This window comes from Heloderma suspectum, chromosome 4, assembly GCF_057233095.1.
Source record: "Heloderma suspectum isolate Gila_16-S chromosome 4, 16-S_ref, whole genome shotgun sequence".
NCBI classification, from domain to species: Eukaryota; Metazoa; Chordata; class Lepidosauria; order Squamata; family Helodermatidae; genus Heloderma; species Heloderma suspectum.
Window position 1 is genome coordinate 186,656,651 of NC_139461.1, and position 22,710 is coordinate 186,679,360.

At 42.8% G+C, this 22,710-nt stretch overlaps 1 protein-coding gene across 10 annotated transcripts in view; it reads left to right on the top strand.

The window, feature by feature from the left end:
- Positions 1-22,710, top strand: part of PTPRC (protein tyrosine phosphatase receptor type C) — a 127,531-nt gene that overhangs the window by 59,817 nt on the left and 45,004 nt on the right. For 4 of the 10 annotated variants that reach the window (XM_084851518.1, XM_084851522.1, XM_084851519.1 and 1 more), the window contains exons 3-9: positions 1,986-2,027; positions 6,319-6,447; positions 8,592-8,672; positions 10,044-10,067; positions 14,070-14,303; positions 17,982-18,098; positions 18,404-18,559. In XM_084851518.1, coding sequence (XP_084707644.1) covers positions 1,986-2,027; positions 6,319-6,447; positions 8,592-8,672; positions 10,044-10,067; positions 14,070-14,303; positions 17,982-18,098; positions 18,404-18,559 — 783 coding nt within the window. The remainder of the gene's footprint in view (positions 1-1,985; positions 2,028-6,318; positions 6,448-8,591; positions 8,673-10,043; positions 10,068-14,069; positions 14,304-17,981; positions 18,099-18,403; positions 18,560-22,710) is intronic. The other 6 variants (XM_084851520.1, XM_084851525.1, XM_084851521.1 and 3 more) reach the window with 2 other exon arrangements.

The window sequence follows — 22,710 nt, forward strand, 5'->3', positions numbered from 1 at the left end:
AGATCAAACCTTCTTAACTTCAAAAGGGCCAGGATGTCATGCTGCTTTCATTCTAGCTAAGTTTATCAAATGTTTCAGCTATAAACGAGGCATAGAGCTCTCTTTTTTCCTATCATGGAGAACTAACTAGTTAAACTAGCAGCCCTACCTTAATTTTTAAAATAAGTACTCTGTGATAATAATTACACTGTGTGAGACATCATTAAGCAGCTGGATGAAAGAAACACTGAGCATATGATATGATCCAGCTTTGATATCATGTTAAGCAATATGAGGTGTATATTAATAAATGCAAGATTGTACTAGAAGAGCACTGATGTTCGGGTCTTTTTCTTTAGAGCCGAGTTATTGATTGTTGTTGGGCCCTTTTCATGTAGCCTTTAGCAATTCTCAGTCACCCAGATAACTTTGTTTGTGTCAATGGAGAATTAATCAAATACTTGATCTTCTTGGTGGTTGTCTTGCATCTTGTTGATCCTTCATAATATTTCTGACTGTACACCACATTTTGGCTATGTGGAGAAAACTGTTCAATACAGCCTTAATAGTTTGGGGATTGAGTCATATTTTGGCATCACTATGTTCATTTCCACACAGCTGTCAGTGGGTCCATTAAGTATGAGACATAAAGCTTGCTGTAGGTATTTCACATGTCAGATTTTCCATGGCTAGTTTAAGGTGTTGTTATGTTCACCAGCAATTGTCTTCAGTCCACACGCTATACTGCCACTTTATAGATTTTGCTACTTATGTTTCTGCTCATGTATTCTCCTTTTGAAGCCATTCGCTAAAAGGCTATCCCACAATGCTTTGCTCAGGAGTGAGGGCAACAGAAAAAAGAGAGGAAATAATTCTAGTGTGACTTTGGTTTATGCAGAGAGAGAGAGAGAGAAAGAGAGAGAGAGAGAGAAAGAGAGAGAGAGAGATGTAACAAATCAACTACTTACTGCTGTTCCCACTATAACACTGTAGCACATTATTTAACTAGACTAGGATTATGCTGGAGACTACAAAGCATACTCCTAGTCTATCACCAACCATGATATCATCAACCACAATATCCTTCAGAATAGGCTGTCTAGGTTGGGAATGGGGGCACCATGTTATGGTGGGTCATTTCCTATTTGGATGGCTGATTCCAGAAAGTGGTATTGATGGATTACTGCTGTGGCATTCATGCTGTGATTTCCTACAGGGCTCCATATTGTCCCTCACATTGTTTAACATTTATGTGAAATCATCACTGAGTGAGGTCATCCAGATATTTGGAGTTAGGTGCCATCAGTACGCGGGTGACACCTAGCTCTATTTCTTTTTTTTCATCTGCGTCAAGTGAGGCAGTAGAAATGCGGAATCAGTGCTTAGATGAGGGCAATAAACTGAAGCTCAACCCAGACAAGATGGGGATGCTGCAGGTAGGTGGTTTTTCAGTCTGGGATAGTGGTGCTCAACATGTTCTAGATGGAATTGCAATGCCCCTAAAAGAGTGGGCTTCTACTTTGGGTATGTGTTCCTAGATCCAGTTTTGTCACTGGTGATGCAAGTGCCTCTAAGGCACGAAGGGCTTCCACCAGTTTAGGAGAGTGTTTCAGTGCAACACCTTCTGTGCTCTATTAACCTCCAGGTACAGTACATTAGGATGCATGTCTTCTCAATGAGGTAAGTCTGTATAGGATTGTGCTGTTAATAATCTTCAGGCAGGACTCCATTTCAATGATGTAAAGATTGCTCAGAACCTTCCATTGCCTTTGTTTTTTTGTCTTGTTCCATGTCTGTTTATAGTATGTTGTCAGCTACCACGCTGAAGAATCCATGCAGCCTACTGGCCGGACATACATTTTCAAATAAACAATTAAAATATTATTTCCAGGCCTTTTCTTGCCTTTCTCAAATATACTTAAAGGTACCAACCCCTCTTCTGGGGGAAAATTTGGAAATATTCTCTCAGATTATAATGTTTTTATCCTATTTTTGTTTCTTTCTAGGCCAAAAAACAAATGGAACTACTCCTGCAGATCCTTCACTCGGTAAGAAAATACTTTTTATTTCCCTGACATTTTTGCTGTATGTGGGGCATGATCCAGTTCTGTGACAGTGTTAATATGCTGCAGCCTTCACACAAGCAAAGTTCTCCATGTCTAGGACCGGTGGTGGTGGTGGACTGGCATTGTGGGAACGCAGTTTCTTGGCAGAAGGAATGTCCTATGTTCTGAACACAACGGGGCCAAAAAAAGTCCTGCTAATCACACATAACAGAGATATGCGTGACTGGCTTACTTATTTGAGGGTAAGTGCATGTGGACCCAATTTGGACTGGCGCCACGGCAATTGGGGGAGGGGAGATTTAAGCTCCCCCTCCCATTTTCTTCCCAAAATTCCATCCCTCACCCCGACATGGACAGGTTAAAAAGAAAAAGAAAAACTTTCCCAGTTACACTCAAGTAAGTAAGCCAATTACACATAGCAGAGGACATTGTGTTAGGGAAAGTGAAAGAAAAGGAGAGGGACTGGATCAGGGCCCCTGATTTGTGAGGCAGATATGCAGAAAATATACATTATATGAGGAGGTGTGTGGTTACTTTACATTTAAGTAGAATGAAATGATATATCAAATGAAAATTATATGTGGATTTATAAAGAATGACCCAGCATTTCCTGTCGATGACTGCAGTGAAATTGCTGTAAACTGACTCAAAATGGATTCGGTTTTGGTCACAAGTATAACCACTGAAACTTACTTCCACTTTACTGTTAGGTAGGCTGACCGTATTTCCTTGAGACAAAAACGGGATATTGGGATGACAAAAATGGGACAGGGTTATGTAATATTCTGTATTCATGAAAAAGACAATAACAAAAGTTTTATTAGAGAAAGAATCTCTATGGGTGGAATGATGGTAGAAATAACAGTAAGACTCCCCCTCCTGGCTCCCACATGCTGAATGGGGCTTAGCGACCGCCTCTTGAATTCCCCGCCACTGCAGACAAGCACGGGGGCAGCGTCTGATCGTCGCTAGCTCAAGAAGCCTGGCCCTGACTGGATAAAGTAAATGGAACTTCCTCTTTCGTCACACTAGTAGTTTTACTGCACGCATTGATTAGCATAGAGCCTTATGAGAAACGCGTTCAGTTTTTTTACAAAAAAATAAAAACGGGACAAAATTGACATTTATATTAAAATGACGGGACGGTCGGGAAATATGAAAAAAACGGTACTGTCCTGTTTAAAACGGTACGTATGGTCAGCCTATTGTTAGGACCTCTCTTTATTGCTCCACTGTTTACCAAGCTTTAAGCATTCCCACCCTCATCTTTTGTACAGTTTTGTTGGGTATTTTTTATTTTGGTTTTATGTTGTTGCTGGTTTTATCCTGTTTTAGACACCATGTTTGTAGTTTAACTACTTTTTAATTGCTTTACTTTTTTTAACTGTAAACTGCCCAGAGAACCTTAGTTATATTGTGTGGTATAGAAATAGTGTAAACAAAGAAAATGGTGTCCTCCCTCCCTCTCTTTACCACTCAATTGCCTCTCTGTCCCAGGGTCCATATTGAGATCTTTATTTGGATTAGTTCTGCCTTAACTGCTTTTCTCACTCTTTTGTATTCACAAAAATAGTGATTAAAGAGTGGATTTTCCCCTTTAATGAAGCTGATCTTATTTTATTTCAAAAATACTGTTCAGCTTTCAGGAAGTTTCATCAAAGAAAGCAGAAGAATTAACAGCCCAATCCTATACATGCCTACTCAGAAGTACGTCCCATTGAATTCAATGGGGCTTACTCCCAGGTACATAAGCAAAGGATTGCAGCCTAAAAATATTAAGGTTGCAATCCTATATTTACTTTATCTGGGAGTAAGACCCATTAAACTCAATGGAACTTACTTTTGAGTAGACATCCCTAGGATTGCACTGTAGAAGTGTGTGTGTGTGTTTATGACATCCTGCTTCGGATACAATACATTTGATTAGGAAAATAAATTTCAACTGTTCTACTCTGTGTTAATGAGTTAAATCACTGCTTACTCCAAGCTGTTAGAAGGGGAGTCATATGTGCCTAAGAGCTTAAGCTTGGAAATTTTCTTCTTCATGGCTAATAGTAACTTTGGGGATGCAATTTGGATTGGGGCCATGGGGCCATGGGGCCATGGGGTGGGGGCAAATAGTGGAAACCCTTTCCTGCATACCACAGTTTTAATCCAAATTACTCCCTCCCCCTCATCAGTTTTTTGGGGGTAAAATAAAGAGATGTTAGAAGTTCTAGTCATGGGGTTGGATCCAATGCTGGCCATCTGTCAGCAGAGGGGAAACTGCTGGCAGAATGGGTTTTTCCTCCCGCTTCAGTTCCCCCATTCCCCCCCCAAAATCTGCTGCAGAGGATTGGGGGACCCACTGCATGCCCAACATTGGATTTAATCCATGAAACTTCAACTTCACATGTAGCTTAATCCTTATTGGTAATGACAGCATGACAGGGCACTGAAACCATAATGTTCACTGTAATTTTCCCTGCTTAAACGGACTGCTGGTATTTCATACCACTCTATTTAAGGCTCTGTTTTGTAACATGCCTCCTTTGTTGTTATTCCCACCACACCACAACAGGAAAAACAAGTCTCTCTCCAACCTCTAGCCCTTCTCTCATACCTGCACACTCCACTTCACTCTCACCTGCAAACATCTCTGAAGCAAAGCCTGACTCTACAACAAAGGAAGCTACTTACCACCAGCCCTCTAATACTACTGAAATATCTGTTAACAAAACCAGTATTACTTCTACTGCTTCCATCGCCATCACAGGTTTGCCTTGCAAAGTTTTCTGGACATATGCTATACTGCCTCAGCAATACTGCATTCCCTCAGGGGTAGGGGGATGGGGAAATAGTTTTATTGAACAGTTTAAATAAGTTCCTGGTAACTGGAAGCATTAATATGGTGACACTAGTTATGTGATGTTGGAACAATGGGATGCAGTTGACAGTGGGTGGTGACCCACTTTGCAATCTCGGCAGCTAAGGAGGGGGGTGGGTGAGTCTTTGATCTGGTTCACATGTAATGATGAGTATGAGTTGTTGTTGAATCATGAGTTGTTGTTACACGTGAACCTTGCACTATGGTTTAACTATGAGTTTTAACCACGAACAACTCAGAGTTCACAACCCAGCAACAAACCATGGGTTCTCTTCCTGGGTTCTTTGTGGTTAACAACCCATAGTTAAACCATAGTGCAGGGTTTGTACTAACGACAACCCATGATTCAACAACAACACATACTCACTCAGCCCATACTCAACCCATAATCTGGGTTGTCCTTACGTGTGAACCAGGCTTATGTGTGAATAAAGCAGACCATGTGGAGGCAGCCATTTTTGTGAGGCCTGAGAAGTAAACACCTACATAGATAGTTGCTGAGGACAGTGAGCATCTATACATTAGTAAGACTGGCTCACTGGCCCACTTGACTCATTCTTGTGGAGCTGTTCACCATGGGAACCTGAGACCATAATGGCATTTCTCTGATTGACTAGTTATGTATATGAAAGGACACCCATGTGAGCTGGGCCAGTTAAAACAACACAAGGATGACCTTTGTTGTGTATGTTTGCATGTGCGTATTTTTGTGGGTGGCTGAGTTTTTCCTTAGTGTGGTTACACTCAGCTTTAATCACATGACTAGCCAATGCCATTGACACTAGTAAACAATGCTGTTGGGCTATAGCACACAAATTGGTCCCATGATGCTGTTAAAGTTGCTCATTTTTGCTCCTGAGCCATTGACAGCAGCTTGGGCTATTTTTTCTTTCCTTCTGGTCAGTTGGCAGTCCTAGATTTTGTGGTGGTTGTGGGTGGTAGTAGCTGTGAAGGAAAGAATGAACAGGCTCAATATATAGCTATATGGTTGCTGCATAACTCCAACTCAAGACCACAACTGTAGTTAAACCAAAATATGGCAGCAATTTATCTAGTCCTGAGATTCTGCTGAGTCCTGCAACAGAAGGCTGTGAGGCCATGATAATGAACAGTATGTAACACCTGAATACAGAAGGCTGATTTCTAAAATCTGGAAAGAGGGTTAATGTGAGTTGAGTGAATGCAGCCAGGAAATTATTTCATCTTGCATGTTGCATCCACATTCTAGTTTTTCCACATGAACTGACATGTTGCAGTCCTGCCACTGAAAGAATTTCAGAGGGCTTTGCAAGTGATTAGGAATGCCAGTTTGTCTTCCTTGCTCTTAAGGTTGCACGTTGACCTTTTAATGTTTGGCCATTGCATCATAACAGTGGTACTAAGATGATTGCACTTTTGTTGCTACAGAGGCTATTCCATCGAGCAACACGTCCCGCACCACTCACATGGACGCAAACTCTTCAAGCATTCAGACATTCAGCAGCACTGCTGCCCTTCCTGCACTCTCACCCTCCACCATCACGCATACACCATCAGGTTTGCTGTGTTCTGTTCAATGCCCCAGAGCATCAACAGTGTGTAACTGTTTGGCATATATATTCATTTTGTAAGATAGTTAAGTTTTATCAGAATGCCGATGTGCGAATTTTAATGGCAGTTTAATGTGCATAGTTCTTGCAGGATGCATTTTTTCCTTTTGCTTTCAAGATGACAAAGTATTGGCCATCTCAGTGTTTCCAAGACATGGCTTTTACTATGGATCTTAAAGGTACAGGGACAACTTTTACAGTCCCATTTCCCAGACATAAGATAATCTCATCGGTTGTTCCTATTCCTTGATAATTATACAGTTAGGCCTTACAAGTCACTTGCTTTCCAAATAAAGCCGTTTACTGAAAGCTAGAATCTAGAATGGTACAATGTAAGGGTTCATTAGGAAACAAGTTACGAATATGTAGGTTACCAACATTTTTGCTGGCTCTAATCCTATGTCAGGAAAAGCTCCACCTATTCTACCTTGTGCTGGTGTTGAAGGTGCATAAGCAGGACCAGTAAAAACATTGGGAACCATACATGTATGTCAAATTCATGAATTACTTGTGTAAAATTAGTCAGGAAAGTAGTCCCTGTGTCCAGATAGTTTATTTTAAATATTAAAATGCTGAAATGTCAACTTTTATTTGCTTTTCAATAAGCAACAGCATAACCCATGGGGAAGATCTTTTCTGCGAGACCCTTCTGCAGGTCCTGTGTTGTGTATATAGAATGGCAGGATAAATAAAATAGCTAACAAAGTAACCCTATACATGTCTACTGAGACATAAGCTCCATAGGCTTCAGTGGGACTTACTCTCAGGTAAAGTGCTGCTTGTGCAAGAGCTTTCCTGGAGGGATTCTACCTTAGGAGTGTAGTTTTCATGGATGCTGTGAACCAAATAAAGCTTTTGTAGCAATGAAATGGACATATTACTAAGATCCAATGCTACTGAAGTTAATATTTAATGTGATGTGGTTAGGAAGTAGATATTTGCTGCTCTGGGGCCAAATAGTAAGAATTACTGTTTTATTCTAGTTCAAAGAAGAGGCTATAGGTACTTCAGCCATTTCTGTTTAATATAATATTTGTATTAATGTTTAGCTTTTGTATAAAACAGGGGCAAGATTTATTTGGCTTCAAATGGTTTACAACAGTTTAGAATAAAGACCATTTTTAGTTTATTAAAAGTACGTATAATGTTAAACAAATCAACAGGATCCCTAGAAATATAGGAAGAAGAACCCTCAAATCTCCCCAGCTCCCTTGCTGAGTTCATAAACGTTGTCACGGACCACCTTTAGAACTGAAGGTGCTATGCAAAGAACATATGCGAGCAAGCAATATATTTTTGACCATTTCTAATAAGTAGTTTATAGTGCAATCCTATGCATGTTTCCTCAGAAATAAGGCCCATTACCACTGGCTGCATTTGGAAGCCAAGACATATACAGTCTATCAGACTTTGTTGGATAGGGAGAAGATTAACTTCCCACAGGCTTGCAAGCTCTTCCTCTCCCCTCCTCTTCCAGCATGACTGTGAGGAGATCAGAAGTTTTTGCTTTTATTCAATTCTCCACAGTCGAGCATGTCATCCGAACCCTAAGCTGTTGTTAATCTTAACTCTGGTTAGTTGAAACAAGCCATCTTCAGTAAATATGGTTTGATGTTGACTTGTTTAAAATATACTATAGTTAAGACTAACCACAGTTTTTTTTGTTTTTGTTTTTGTATGACGCAACAAGCCGCAGTTAATCAAAAATAGAAGCAAACGTTTCTGAACTCTTCCTTGCAATTGCGCCAGAACAGGGCGAGTGTGCAAGCCCAAAACTGGCCTAGTTTTCCCATCATGATAACATGGGTTGCCATGACATCCAAATGCAGAATAGGATTGAACCTGAGATACACATTAGCAATGCAATCCTATGCATGTTTACTCAGAGATAAGTCCCACTGTATTCAGTGGGGCTTACTCCCAGGTAAACGTGCATAGAACTGCAGCCCAGGAATTCTTGTTTTGTTTTTAAAAGGAGAAATAATAAGTGGTCTCTGCTTGCAAATATGCTTAAAGATTGCTGCCATTTATGGGGATATGATAACAGTAATCACTGGATGGAATGCTAATGTTCTGTTTATTCCCTGACAGATTCTTCCATGCATGCCAGCATTTCACCACCCACCGACCCTCCAGCAACCATCTCTCAAGCTCCCACAGACACCACCCCTGGTACAATCGGTGACAAACCTGCACACATTTAAGAGCCATCTTAGCCCTGCATGCATGCATGCATAGCTTTCAATGCAATCCCAATGCCTTTGACCATGAACTTTGTCCTGTGCAAATACTATTGAAATGAATGGGACTCGGGAATGGGAAATGAATATATATAGATTGGCTGCTTTTAGTATGTATCTTCAATCTATAAAAGCAGCATCAAATTCCTGAGTCAGGATAAACCAGATCAACAGGAGTTAAAAATATTCAAAAAATGGAAATGCCTTTGCCTGGCTCCAAAAAGACATCAGAGTGGATACCAGGCAACCGCCTCTGGAGAGAGTGTTTTAAAGTTGGGATATACCACTGAAAAGTCCCTCTCTCCCCAGTAACCACCCACCGTATTTCAGATGGGGAGGAACCCTGACAAGGCCTTCTGTGTCAGAAGCTGCAGCTTCCATTCATATAAAGTCCCAACAATGTTGTTTTGCAGCTTCAGAGCTAGTGACAGAGTTCAAGCGCTCTTGCATTAAGATCTCATTTTATTTCAGTAAGACTTGCTCAGGAAATGTTTCTCCTGAAACAGACATAAACATCGCTATTAATGACTGTAATTTTCTGGCTATGGGTAATGAGTAAGAATGTGCACTGACATGATGCCTGCCCAATATGAGCGCAGGCAGCAGAGTCGGCAAACCCCAAACATTCACAGAATCATGGCCTAGTAGCCGTGCAATTTTTTCTGAGAACCCTGCAGCTGATTGTAGCAGCTGTGGCTGTTCCTGGCTCAGTGCTAGAAGCCAGTGGTGTCCCGTCTGGCCAGGCATTCTCACAGCTGCAGAGGTCAGCTGCAGAAGAACCACAGCACAAGTTACAAGCAGGGGCATACTGTATTCTGGATCTTAGGTATGCTTGAGGTTTGCAGGTGCCAGCTAGCATTCATTGGGGCCAGGGTGCAGATCATATCAGTCTGGCAATGTTTGTGAGTCACACCCTAACTGCTATGCAACTATGTATAGCTCATGCTGAATACCATGCTGAATTTATTGGTTCCACATAATTATAGAACACCTATTAATCAATACAGTGTGTTGTTAACTCTGTTTATATGTTAATACCAAGAAAAAAACATGCTAATTTTTAAGAAGGCAATCTCTTCTCCTCCTTCTCCTTCTCCTTCTCCCTCTCTCTCTCCCTCCTCCTCCTCCTCCTCCTCCCTCTCCCTCTCCCTCTCCCTCGGTCATTTATTATTTTATTTTAATTTATTTTTAGGCCACCTTTAAGGGTGTCACAATACAGTGTCAAAATATAGCTAACATTAATTCTTCTCTTCAAGACATTTGTAACAAATCCTCTTCTCACGCTTTGTCTTCTTTCTTACAGCACCCACTACTCCTAGGGACTGCGGTAAGTTTTTGTTTTTCCTGAAAGTGGAATGCAGCTATTCGAATGAGAAAAAAAAACTCTACTAACTTTCTTAAAGGCTGTTTCCCCTGTTACTCCTTTGCAGATACAGATAATAATCTCAAATACACCAAGTACTACATATGGCTGTGAAGACACCATAACAGACATATTATGAGATTCAGGTCTTAATCTGAGGCAGTCTTAAAACTGTGTTTTCCAGTGGCAGGGCTAGAACATGTGAAGTGGAATACCAATGCATTGATATCCCATTTTGTCATGAGATTCCAGCCTCTTAGAGAGCAATCCTATGGCTGCTAGACAGTGCCTAGATGGCCATAGGATTTTTCATTTTCTGGGAACCGAGGTCATCTAACCTCAGTTCCCAGAAACTGTGTTCCCCTCCCCCTCCCCTTCCCCCTTGTAACTGGCAACGTTCTTTCCGCACCACCACTGTCCCTGCACTAGTAAATGAAGCACAGAGAGGGTGCAAATGGGGTGTGTTCCCAGGGGCAGAGAGGGGAGAACACTGCAGAAGCTGTTTCTGACAGCTTCCTGTCTGGTCCCCAGGCCCCTTCCCCTCCCTGAAGTCACAGCTAGACATGCAAAAATGCTCATCTAGCCCCAGATGCAGGATGGGTGAGGCATGGAGGAAAGGACCTCCTTTGTCCTCTGTCTGCCCTGCATTGGATAGGCAGTAGACCCCGATTTCGGAGGCTACTGTTTATCTCAATAGGATTGTGCCCTCAGTCCTTGCTAGCACTATTTCTAGATACTACCATACATACAGTAATATTCTAGAATCCAGAACACCTTTCCTGCAGGTTGCTTCCTACTAAGAGTTGCATTTATTTCTTAATTATTAAATAATTTAACTAAATGGGGCCTATTTGGTCCAATTTTCATTTGTTCTGAAATTAATGCCATACGTAATGAACGGGTATGAATGGCTTCCGATTTTGTTACGTTCATTAGGACCCATTTGTCCTCATTTTTAGGCTATACTCATTTGGAGGCATGAGGCCTACATTTGTTCAGGTGTGGAAGTGCCATCTTTTATTTTCTCGGAATGGCCTGGACATTGCATCATTCTGGGACATGGTGAGAAAAAAAGTGGAGACTGTCACCTTTTTGTTGTGGCTGCTTTTTCTACCCTCTCCCTGAGTGCCCTGGAACAATATGATGTCTGAGAAAATAAAATTGTGGCCCAAAAAGTGTGAAAAGAAAACAAACAAACAAACAGAATGAATAATGAAATACAAGAAATTTAAATGAATGAAAAACAAAACAAATAAATAAGAAAAGGAATGAGGGTTTGACAATGAAACCAAAGGAACAACAAAACAGGGCAGAGTGGAGGGAAAATTCTCCACAGTCCTACACAGGGTAACGTATTTCCACTTTTGCCACTCAAATGATACAAAGTTACCTGCACAACTTAATTACAACTACCTTTCACTGGCACTTTGAATCAGAAAATGCCACTGGAACTTTGTATCAGAACATGGTTGAGCTTGGTAACTAGAGGTTGAACCTGGGACCAGAGGAACCTATCTTCCTGTTAGCTGGGATTGTTCATTTGTGCTCCAGCGGACTGACTCCAGACCATGTGTGTAAATGCCTCTCCCTTATCACAACCCACCTCTACACATCTACAGTAAGTAGCATCTGAATCATAGTATGAGAATTCCATGTGGAGTTCTACCTTTGAATCTCTGAAACTACCAAAAAGCACTAATAATTGCACTAATAAAAATAATATATCTAGTTTTCATACTATCACTGAGATCTTTATGGTCCAACAATTAAGGCTGCTTTCACACATGAAGCTTAAGTGCTTCTTGCCTCAGTCAGTTCATAATTTGACTGTATAAACTACATTGGCCAGAATGCTCATTCACTTTAGAAACACCTTTACCGCACTTTCTCTTTTGTTTAACAACCAGACATTCACATTAAAATAAATAATTGTAACAGGGGATCAGAAGTAAGTTCACATATGAAAACACTAATATGTTAAAGATAATTATGTCTTTGATGAAATTGACCCATGAATAATTAGTTTGGCTCAGGAGTTGGAGGAAGAGTGTTACAAAAATCGCCCACTGGGAGCAATGGTTTTCCTACACATGTTTTTAACGGAAATGTTCAGGGCCAGCCTAAGACATTTTGCTGCCTGATGATGCAAAGGATGAGATGGCATGTCTCCCCATTCCATGAATGGACTGGCAGTTGAATGTTACTTCATCACTGGAGAAGTGTCCCAACTCACCTGACCACACCAGTCTAGCTTAGGGGGTACAGGGCAGACTGCATGGCACACTCAGCTCTGTACTCTCCCACTTCCACCCTTCAGTATCTGCTGTCTGAGGTGGCTGCCTTAGTCTGCCTAATTGTAGAGCGAGTCCTCGAAGATGTGCACAACTTTTGACACCCTGAGCTGTCTGCAGATCAGCAGCTGTGTATTGTGGCCAGACAGGAATTTGAAAAGCCCCTGTATTCTGTAGCCACGGACAGGCAGAAAAAAACAGGTCTATTTTGCTTAGGGGTGTACGAAACCCTGCCTACCTGGCTCCGCCAGGTTCCGCTGTGGGGGGAGGTGCTCCGTCCCTCCCCCCAGAATCCTCGCTGGGGGGGAGGTGCTCCGCGCCTCCCCCCAGAATCCTGGCTGGCCAGCTCCACTCTGCGGGGATTCCACGGAGCCGCCGGCCGGCTCTGCCAGCAGCCAGACATCCGGCTGCTGGCTAGCAGGGACGCAAATGGAGGCGGCTGTAGCCGCCGCCATTTGCGTCCCTGAATTCAGCCGTGATAGGCTACGTAAAGACTTATGTAGCCTATCACATCTGGTGTTGTTTTTTTTTTTAAACGCGTATGCAAATGGCGGCGGCTACGGCTGCCGCCATTTGCGTTCCTTATTTTTGGCCGTCTTAGTCTATGTAAATATTTACGTAGACTAAGATGGCCAAAATAAGGGGGAACACAAATAGCGTAGCGGACACTATTTGCGTTCCCCTTTATTTTCATTGTCTTACTCGACGCAAATATTTACATAGACTAAGATGGCGAAAATAAGGGGGAACGCAAATAGCGTCTGCTACGCTATTTGCGTTCCCCCTTATTTTCGCCATCTTAGTCTACGTAAATATTTACGTAGACTAAGACGGCCAAAAATAAGGAATGCAAATGGCGGCGGCCGTAGCCACCGCCATTTGCGTACGCATTTTTTTTTTTAACCCAGACGTGATAGGCTACGTAGCCTATTACGTAGCCTATCATGAATGGGGGGGGAACAGACTGCAAATGGTGGCAGCAGCTGGTCGGAAGACCAGCCACCTCCACAACGGCCGCTGGAGCTGCCACCGTCTGGAACATCCGCCCCAGATAAGTCTCGTCCCAGGAGGGATCCGCGGGGGGTGGGGGGGCAGGCCATTCCGCCACGGAGTTCGGGGGGCCAAATGCACTGGCATTCGGCCTCACCGAGATCTGTGGCGGAATTCTCTGACATCCCTAATTTTGCTCCTTGAGGTCCAGCACACGTGGCTGGTAAACTCTGTTCGACTTGGTGGCTTGCAAGCTAGCAAGCCTAGTTAAGTAACCAGAATGTTAGCAATGTTAACTGAAGTGGGGAAACCCATTTTAAAAATCTATGCATCCTTCCAACCAGCCAGCTCTTGGCACTACCAATTAAAAGGCATTGAGCAATTATTACCTCCTTCCCTCCTTAATGGACAGTAGAAACCCTGGGAAAACACAGGAAAGCTACAAGTTAAAAGCAGCATTTTCTGAACTTCCCATAAAATTCCATGAATGAGGCAGGGCAATCGCGCTATAAAAGTCTCATCCAGAAGCATCCTATGTCAACAACAGAACAGTGTTAGGCTCAATTGTAATGCTTACTGTACTACTTGCTTCAACATTGTTATATGTTTTCAAATTTATTTATTTATTTATAAAGGTTTCAGAGTAATAAGTGTTTCAACATTTATTTTTTCTTTCATCTCTTAGGAAAAATTAGTATTCTAGTGACCAATTATGCATATGTTGACCCCTATGTCATAGCAACAGTTAACATTAAGGGAGCATCAGATCTGCCGAATGTTACCTGCAATAATCCAAACTGTAACTGGAGCCCAGGCAAAAATATTCTTACTCATCTTGAAGAATGTAAAAGCTATGGAATTCAAGCATATTTTAAAGGATGCAATGCTCCTGTTGAGCAATCCTTTCAAGTCGACCCTGGTAAGCACAGATTCTTATCATTTATTTAAGCAAAATTTGGATTATAGTTTTCCAGTCCAATTTCACGAGCAGTCTTAACTCTAATGCTGTACTAGAGGAAGAACATAAGACAAGGTTGTGTCAGAAGGGGAGAGAGGGAGTGGAGAGCCATTACAATTTGGGAGATGTAAATAAATATATACTGCTTTTCAGTTTTTAATGGATTTCAACAACCATTATTTGCATTGTAACTCTGGACAAAGTCCAGAGAAGACTCTGGAGACTTCTCTGTTATTTAGTATAAGAAAATGGGCAGGCAATACTGTCATAACCCTGTTCACTTAAAATCAAGTAGATTTCCTTTCAAGTTACTGTGCTCAATGATGCAGCTTAGGTAGGGATGTACGAAAGTCACTTACCTTTCCGCGGATTATGTTGATGGTGGTGGGGGGGGAGGCGTTCTGTCCCTCCCCCTGGAATCCTCCATGGCCAGCTGTGCTCTGCGGCAGCTCTGCGGAGCAGCCGGCCAGGCCCAGGCCAGAGCCGTCCGCAGCTGGATTTCTGGCTGCGGAGGGCTCTGGGTAAAAAAAAACAAACAAAAAACTGCGTATGCAAATGCCGCCACCATTTGCGTTCCTTATATTTGGCCGTCTTAGTCTACGTAAATATTTACGTAGACTATGACGGCGAAAATAAAGGTGAACGCAAATAGTGTAGCGGGCGCTATTTGCATCCCTTTTTGATTCGCCGTTTTAAATACCTACGTAGGCTAAAACGGCAAATCAAAAAGGGACGCAAATAGCGCCGCTACGCTATTTGCGTTCCCCTTTATTTTTGCCGTCATAGTCTACGTAAATATTTACGTAGACTAAGACGGTCAAAAATAAGGAATGCAAATGGCGGCAGCCATAGCTGCCGCCATTTGCGTACGCATTTTTTTTTTCCCAGCCATGATAGGCTACATAAATCTTTACGTAGCCTATCACGTCTTGTAAAAAAACAACGACGACAAGACTGCAAATGGCGGCAGCGGCAGCCGGTCGGAAGACCAGCTGCCGCCGCTGCCAAAACCGCCGCCCCCCAGAACATCCGCCCCAGGTAAGTCTCGTCCTGGGGGGGATCCGTGGGAGGGCGGGGGGGCAGGCCGTTCTGCCACAGATTTCGGGGGACCGAATGCACTGGCATTCGGCCTCACCGAGATCTGTGGCGGAATTCGCTGACATCCCTAAGCTTAGGTAATTTTTGGGCCCTGGACTAAACAGTCTTAGGGTGCAATCCTGTGCATGTTTAGACAGGCAAAAGTACAGTCCCCAGCATGATCTAACCGGGATGGCTGACTAAAGGGATACTGGGACTTGTAGAAGTTTTTCTATATAAACATACATAGGATTGCGCCATTACTGACCCCCATTTAGGGAGGCATGTGTGTTACTTCAGCACACCAGCAATGTTTCTCTTCTCTTGCCTCTCCCCACAACCATTCCATGACTTTCAATTATTTCTACGTTCCTGCTATGTTAGAGCAAACCAAACAAAACAAATCTGTTTGCCATTCCCAATAATAATTGAAAAGGAAATACACTGAGCATGTGCAGCTTTGAATTTTAAACTCACTTAAATCATAGCGCCATTATGGCTACAGTAATAAAATGGAATTTGCTTCCGCTGCCCTGATGCTAAACACGCTTTGCACCATTTTATTGTAGAAAAGCACAATATATTACTAGTAAAAATAATAGAATGAGCATCTGTAAGCATGTACATGCCTATCCGGATGCCCCATATCTATCTATCTATCTATCTATCTATCTATCTATCTATCTATCTATCTATCTGAAGAAATAAATGATGCTGCAGAGAGCAATGTCAGCCTGGTGGGTCTTGACCAGGCATGCTGGCCCAGGTCGTGATGCTGGCCCAGGTGCTGATGGTGGGCCTGTTTGTCACTGCCCCCATCACCTGGTGCTGTCTGGGTGGTCATTTGGGGCCCCCTGGGCTATGGGACCCTAGACTTCAGCTCTGAGTTTCAGCCCTAGTTGCACCATTGAAATATGTGGGGAAAAGAGATGACATACATCTGTCATTCAAGGACAAGATTTACAGTGAGGTTTCCTTACTGTTAACTTTTCTGAAAGAGGTGGAGAAGCAAATATTAGGAGTTTAGAACATACAGTACAGTCCTTGCCCTGCTCTTGACATCTATGTGTTGAGTGCAGATGTCAAGAGGGGAAGCTTATGTGTGAAAACAATTAGGATTCTAGTTCCTGTGGAAACCCATTCATCTACAGGTCTATGTGCATTGGCTTCCCCTTCTCAGATGTCCATAAGAACATCAGACCAAGAGTCCATCTAGCCCAGCATAAGAACATAAGAAGAGCCATGCTGGATCAGACCAAGGGTCCATCTAGCCCAGCATAAGAACATAAGAAGAGCCATGCTGGATCAGACCAAGGGTCCATCTAGTCCAGCATAAGAGCATAAGAAGAGCCATGCTGGATCAGATGAAGGGTCCATCTAGTTCAGCATAAGAACATAAGAAGAGCCGTGCTGGATCAGACCAAGGGTCCATCTAGCCCAGCATAAGAACATAAGAAGAGCCATGCTGGTTAAGACCAAGGGTCCATCTAGTCCAGCATTCTGCTCACACAGTGGCCAACCATCTGCCCATGGGAAACCCCCAAGCAGGACATGAGTGCAACAGCACCCTCCAGCCCATGTTCCCCACCACCTGGTGTACATAGGCTCACTGCCTCTGGTTCTGGAGGTAGCATATAGCCATCAGAACTAGTAGTGATGGATAGCCTTCTCCTCCAAGAATTCAGGGCACCTGGAGGCAAATTCCACAATGTCCAGCTTGTAACTGCCACAACAGCCAACGGCTCAGCACAGCAGCCACTCAGACTCCCAGCACTAGCATGGCACCCCCTTCAGCAAGCATTGTGACATTGTGGGGAGGTGGAGGCAGAGCAAGGAAGCTGTGCTAGCTTGGTGGCGGGGCCAGCTGTATGGCCCCACTGCCCATTTCTACACATGGACCTCCTCCTTGTCATTAACGTATGAAGGGGCTTATGTATCTGGCATACCATCTATCTGGCATGGTGGGGTACATGTTTTTTCCTGTGACAAAAGTCACGTTCATGTAGGAAAAGCATCATCAGCAAAGTCACCTAAACAAATACATGAAAATGGGTGACAGGTGAGGGATTGTAGTAGCTTCTGTTTTTAACTCTGAGATAATGCTATAATAGAGTTAAGCAGTAGGCACAATCTAACCAAGGCCAAGCACTGTGAAGTCCCATCGATCGCAGAGGGAAATATAAGGAAGTGCTTCACTCTCTCCCTTTGAAATTAGTTCGGATTTAAAAGGCTGAACTATGGCTGAACTGTGTCTGCATCAGTGTTCTTGGAGTAAATTCAGATGAATGCAGGTTCACTAGATGTTTCATGATAGCCACTTTTTAAAGCTAAGCAAGTGCAATACCCTCATTTCTCTTTCCACTAAATCTGTTGATTATGCTAGGGCACTCATAGAAAGTGGGTAGATGAACACTGAAAACTGTGTTGGATATTCATCTGATGTAAAATAATGTAACCCCTTATAAACTGTAGAAATAAGTATAGAATTTTATCCTGCCTTCTTTCAAAATGTGAAAAATTAATACTGAAATGAATGCCATGGTGGTATTTTTCATTTTTCAGTTGGAAGGAGTTTAAGCAGAACTATCGGCGAAAGTGCAGCCAGGATGACTTTATCCTGGAACGTCCCTGAAAAGTTTGGATGTGATTTAAGTTATTCCTTTTGCTGTCATCGTCATGGTAGGACTTCTAGAAGCTGTTTGCATTTCTGTCTTAATTTGATGGAGAATTAACCTCACTGTACCTGGCAACTTTGTTTTTTTTTTAATCTTGTGTATAAATGTATATGGAAATAAATGTAGTGAGGTCAGAGACAAACATATTTTAAAAGGCTTTGCTAATATGGACATTTATGAACTCTAGCTGCCTAGTTCCTGTATGTACTAGATTTTACTTCCTTTTTCTTTTTAATCTCAGCCTGTAGATACCAGCATCCTCTTGCATACATAACACACAAAGTAATGATGCCTTGCAATTTCTTACAGGCGAGAAGCCGATTGGAAACTGCCCTAAACAATCTTCAAAAAAGAAAAACTTCTCTAAATTATCACCCAATACGAACTATACTTGCCTGTCACAAATATTTTTTGAAAACAGAGAAGTGAAGAATGAGACCATCTCGTTTAAAACAGATTATGGAAGTGAGTATAACAATGCGGTTTTCTTATGATTCCCTCCTTATTGTTCTTTCCTTCATCACAGAAACCAAACTTTCATAATGAAGAAGAGTATGTGTGTGCACGCGTGACTACAAGGATGCTGGTAGAATTGTATGTTATGCTGGTGTCCTTTTGTCCATGCAGTACAGTGCATGTAAGAGTTACAGTGACAGATAACCTGGGCACAGTGCCAGCTCCAAGTTTTGGAATTCTGTGGGTAAGATGCTGTCAGTGGGGTGGGCACCTTCCCTGAATGGTCTCACCTCTTCCTCACCATTGCCCATTTCTTGCCCCTCTTCCATGGGCCCAATCTGCAGGGCAGCCTATCAGGGAGTCAAGCAGAGTCTGCTGCTTGCTTTCCTCACTCCTCATTCACTCAGAGGACAGGTGAACAGGCACAGCAAGGATGAGGAAGAGCAGCAGCTGGGCCTGCGGCCTCCAGAAGTCATCAGTGGGCCCTCTGCTGGGACATGGACTTCAGTAGGTGCCCAGAAATAATGACACTTGGTGCCAGGCCCTGCTAAGCCCTGCATTTTTCGGGATTTATTTATTTATTTATTTATTTATTTATTTATTTCTGTACCACCCAGTACTATAGCCAAAGCTCTCTGGGCAGTTCACAAAAATTAAAACCACAGAGTGCAGCATAAAACAATATAAAATATGAAAGCTTAAAACCACAGTATAACAGTACAACCAGAATAAAACCTAGCAGCAATGCAGAGATTTAAAATACAGATTTAAAACACCAGAGCTAAAAGACTAGGAAGCCAAAATGCTAAAATACTAGAGAGAGCTCATTCCATAGGCAGTGTGCCACAGCAGAAAAGGCCCTCTTCCTGGTAGCTACCCACTTCACTTCCATTGGCAAGAGCTCATGAACAAGGACCACTAAGGATGATCTTAGGGTCTGGGCAGGCACATATAGGAGGAGGCAGCCCTTCAGATAACCTGGCCCCAAGCCATTTAGGGCTTTGAATATTAATACCAGCACTTTGAATCGGGCCCAGAAATGGACTGTCAGCCAGTGAAGCTGGAAAAGTACTGGCATAATGTGAACTCATTGGCCAGTCCCTGTTAACAATCTTGCTGCCCTGTTTTGGACCAGCTGAAGTTTCCGGACCATTTTCAAAGGCAGCCCCACATATAATGCATTGCAGTAATCCAGATGAGAGGTTATCAGAGAGCATAGATAACTGTAACTAGACTATCTCTGTCCAGATAAGGGTGTAGTTGGTATATCAGCCTAAGCTGATAAAAAGTGCTCCATGCCACTGAGTTCACCTGTGCCTGTGACAGTTCTGGGTCCAAGAGCACCCCCAAATTATGAACCTGATCCTTTAGGGGGAGTGCAACCCCCTCCAGAAAAAGTTGAACATCACCTAGCCAGGTAGATAAACCATCCACTAACAATACCTCCATCTTGTCTGGATTCAGTTTCAGTTTATTGGCCCTCATCCAGTCCACTACCATGCCCAGGCACTGATTTAGAGCTCCCAACCCAGACAACCTATCCAGAAGGATACCATGGTCAATGGTATTGAAAACCACTGAGAAATCCAGGAGGATCAACAGCACTCCCCCTGTCCCTGTCCTGGCAAAGGTCATCCCACAGGATGACCAAGGCAGTTTCCATTCCAAAGCCAGGCTTGAAGCCTGATTGAAATGGATCTAGATAATCCATTTCATTCAAAAAGTGCCTGGAGTTGTCCCACAACCACTCACTGTAGCACCTGGCCCAGGAAGGGGATGTTGGCTTATCGTTAACATCCTCTGGGTCCAGGTTAGGCTTTTTTAGGAGTGGCCTGATTACCACCTCTTTTAAAGAGGCTGGCACCACTCCCTCTCTCAAGGAGGAACTTACAACCTCCTGGACCCAACTGGCCACTCCTTATTTGATGTAATAAGCCATGAAGGGCAAGGGTCGATCACACAGCTGGTCGACCGGACTTGATCAAGCACCTTGTCCACAACCTCAGGCCTCAATAACTGAAGCTCATCCAATAAAACTGGACAATACAATATAAAAGAGAGAGCAGCAGCTAAGAAGGAGCATGTTTATTTATTTCATTTCATTTCTGTACCACCCAATAGCCGAAGCTCCCTGGGGAGTTCACAAAAATTAAAACCATAAAGTACAACATGAAACAATAGAAAATATGAAAGCTTAAAACTACTGTATAAAACTACAACCAGAATAACACCTAGCAGCAAAACAGCAGAGCTAAAAGACTAGAGTGATAAAATGCTGGGAGAATAAAAAGGTCTTCACCTGGCACTGGAAGGAGTACAACATGGGCATCAGCTGAACCTCTCTAGGGAGCTCGTTCCAGATCCACAATGAGCCCTCTTTCTGGTAACCACCCACCTCACTTCCTTTGGCAGGGGCTCACGGACAAAGACCCCGAAGATGATCTTAGGGTCTGGGCAGGTACATACGGGAGGTGGCCATGAGAGTCATGCTGTTGTGTTTGTATTCTCAAGAAAAACCTGTCTACTGAGGAGGAATCATAATAAAGTATGAATACTTAGGGTTGGGTGCATAGAGTGGATTCATTAGGAACATAAAGACATAAGAAGAGCCCTGCTGGATCAGACTAAGGGTCCATCTAGTCCAGCATTCTGTTCACACAATGGCCAACCAGCTGCTCACTGGAAACCCAAGAGCAGGACATGAGTGCAACAGCACCCTCCCGCCCATGTTCCACAGCAACTGGTGTACATAGGGATGCTGCCTCTGATAGTGGTGGTAACATATAACCATTAGAACTAGTAGCCATTGATAGCCTCCATGAATTTGTCTAATCCTCTTTTAAAACCACCCAAATTGGTGGCCATCACTACATCTTGTGGAAGCGAATTCCATAGTTTATCTATGTGCTGTATGGCCAAGTTGTTCCTTTTATCTGTCCTGAATCTCCCACCAATCAGCTTGATGGGATGACCCCGTTGAGTTCTAGCATTATAAGAGTTCGAGAAAAATGTCTCCCTATCCACCCTATCTACACTGTGCAATGGAACAAGTTAGTTGATTTCTGCGGGTCTACTCTAAGCATGGACCCAAACCATCATGTTTCCAGGATTATCAGGACACTTTGCTGACATTTCAAGGGTTGCAGTTGAACACATAGGTTGTGCCCTTTATTAACTAGTACATTTGAGCCTAATACATGTGCAATTTCCAGCCCACCATGTAGAATCTTAGAAAAATCTCTGTCCCTGTGAAGATCATCAGTTCTGTCCTATAAAAGCTTTACAATCAAACCAAGGCTCTTTAAATGTGTTGCAGCAGGGACACTGGAATTAAGGACACAGAAATAAATATTTCTTCTTGTTACTATCTGCTTTAAAAAATACTTTATTTGATATTTGCTTGCAAGCAGAAAATCCTTCATAGACTTTGAGCTAAACTAGATGGGGCAGATTAAATGCATCTTTGTCCTTAACATGCACATTTTATAAAATGCAAACAGCAGCCTCTGGGGGCTGATAAGTATCAGGATCACAGCAGGGGCGGGTGGTGGGGAAGGGAGTTTATCCTGGACAAAATGTGATACTTTGGAACTGCTAGTTGTACTGGGAGGAAATCCCCCCTTGGTGCTTGTTCCCATCTTACCTTGAACTTATTGTTAACTGTAATAAAGTGCAACATCATCCTCTGTTCATTCCCTTTAACCATCATGTGAGGATTTCATATGACTCATCTGCTTTGAAATTTTCCAGCCCTTTGAATGAGATCTATATAAACAGAGGAAGGGAGGAAGCGCAAAAGACAAGACAACACTCCTGTTTGCAATGCATCCATTCAGTTGAACTTTAAGACTGCTGCAGTTGAAAAGAAGTTTTATTTGTGTGTTTGTTTTTTTCTCTTGGAATTTTCTAATATCCATTTAGCAATCAAGGCAGCATAGAAGAAGCACTCCCATATGCCATTTTTAAAAAGCAAAAACATAAGCAAAATGTCTCAGAAATTAGCCATTACACAACTTACGAAAACCCTAGTTACACATTAGCATGCATCTTGCCCCCCACCCCCCGCCACCACCAAAAAAAAAAAAAATTCTGGTCCTGCTCCCACCATTCCTGTGCCTGCACAGTTGCATCTCTCTGATCTCTGCATGGTTGTCAAAGAT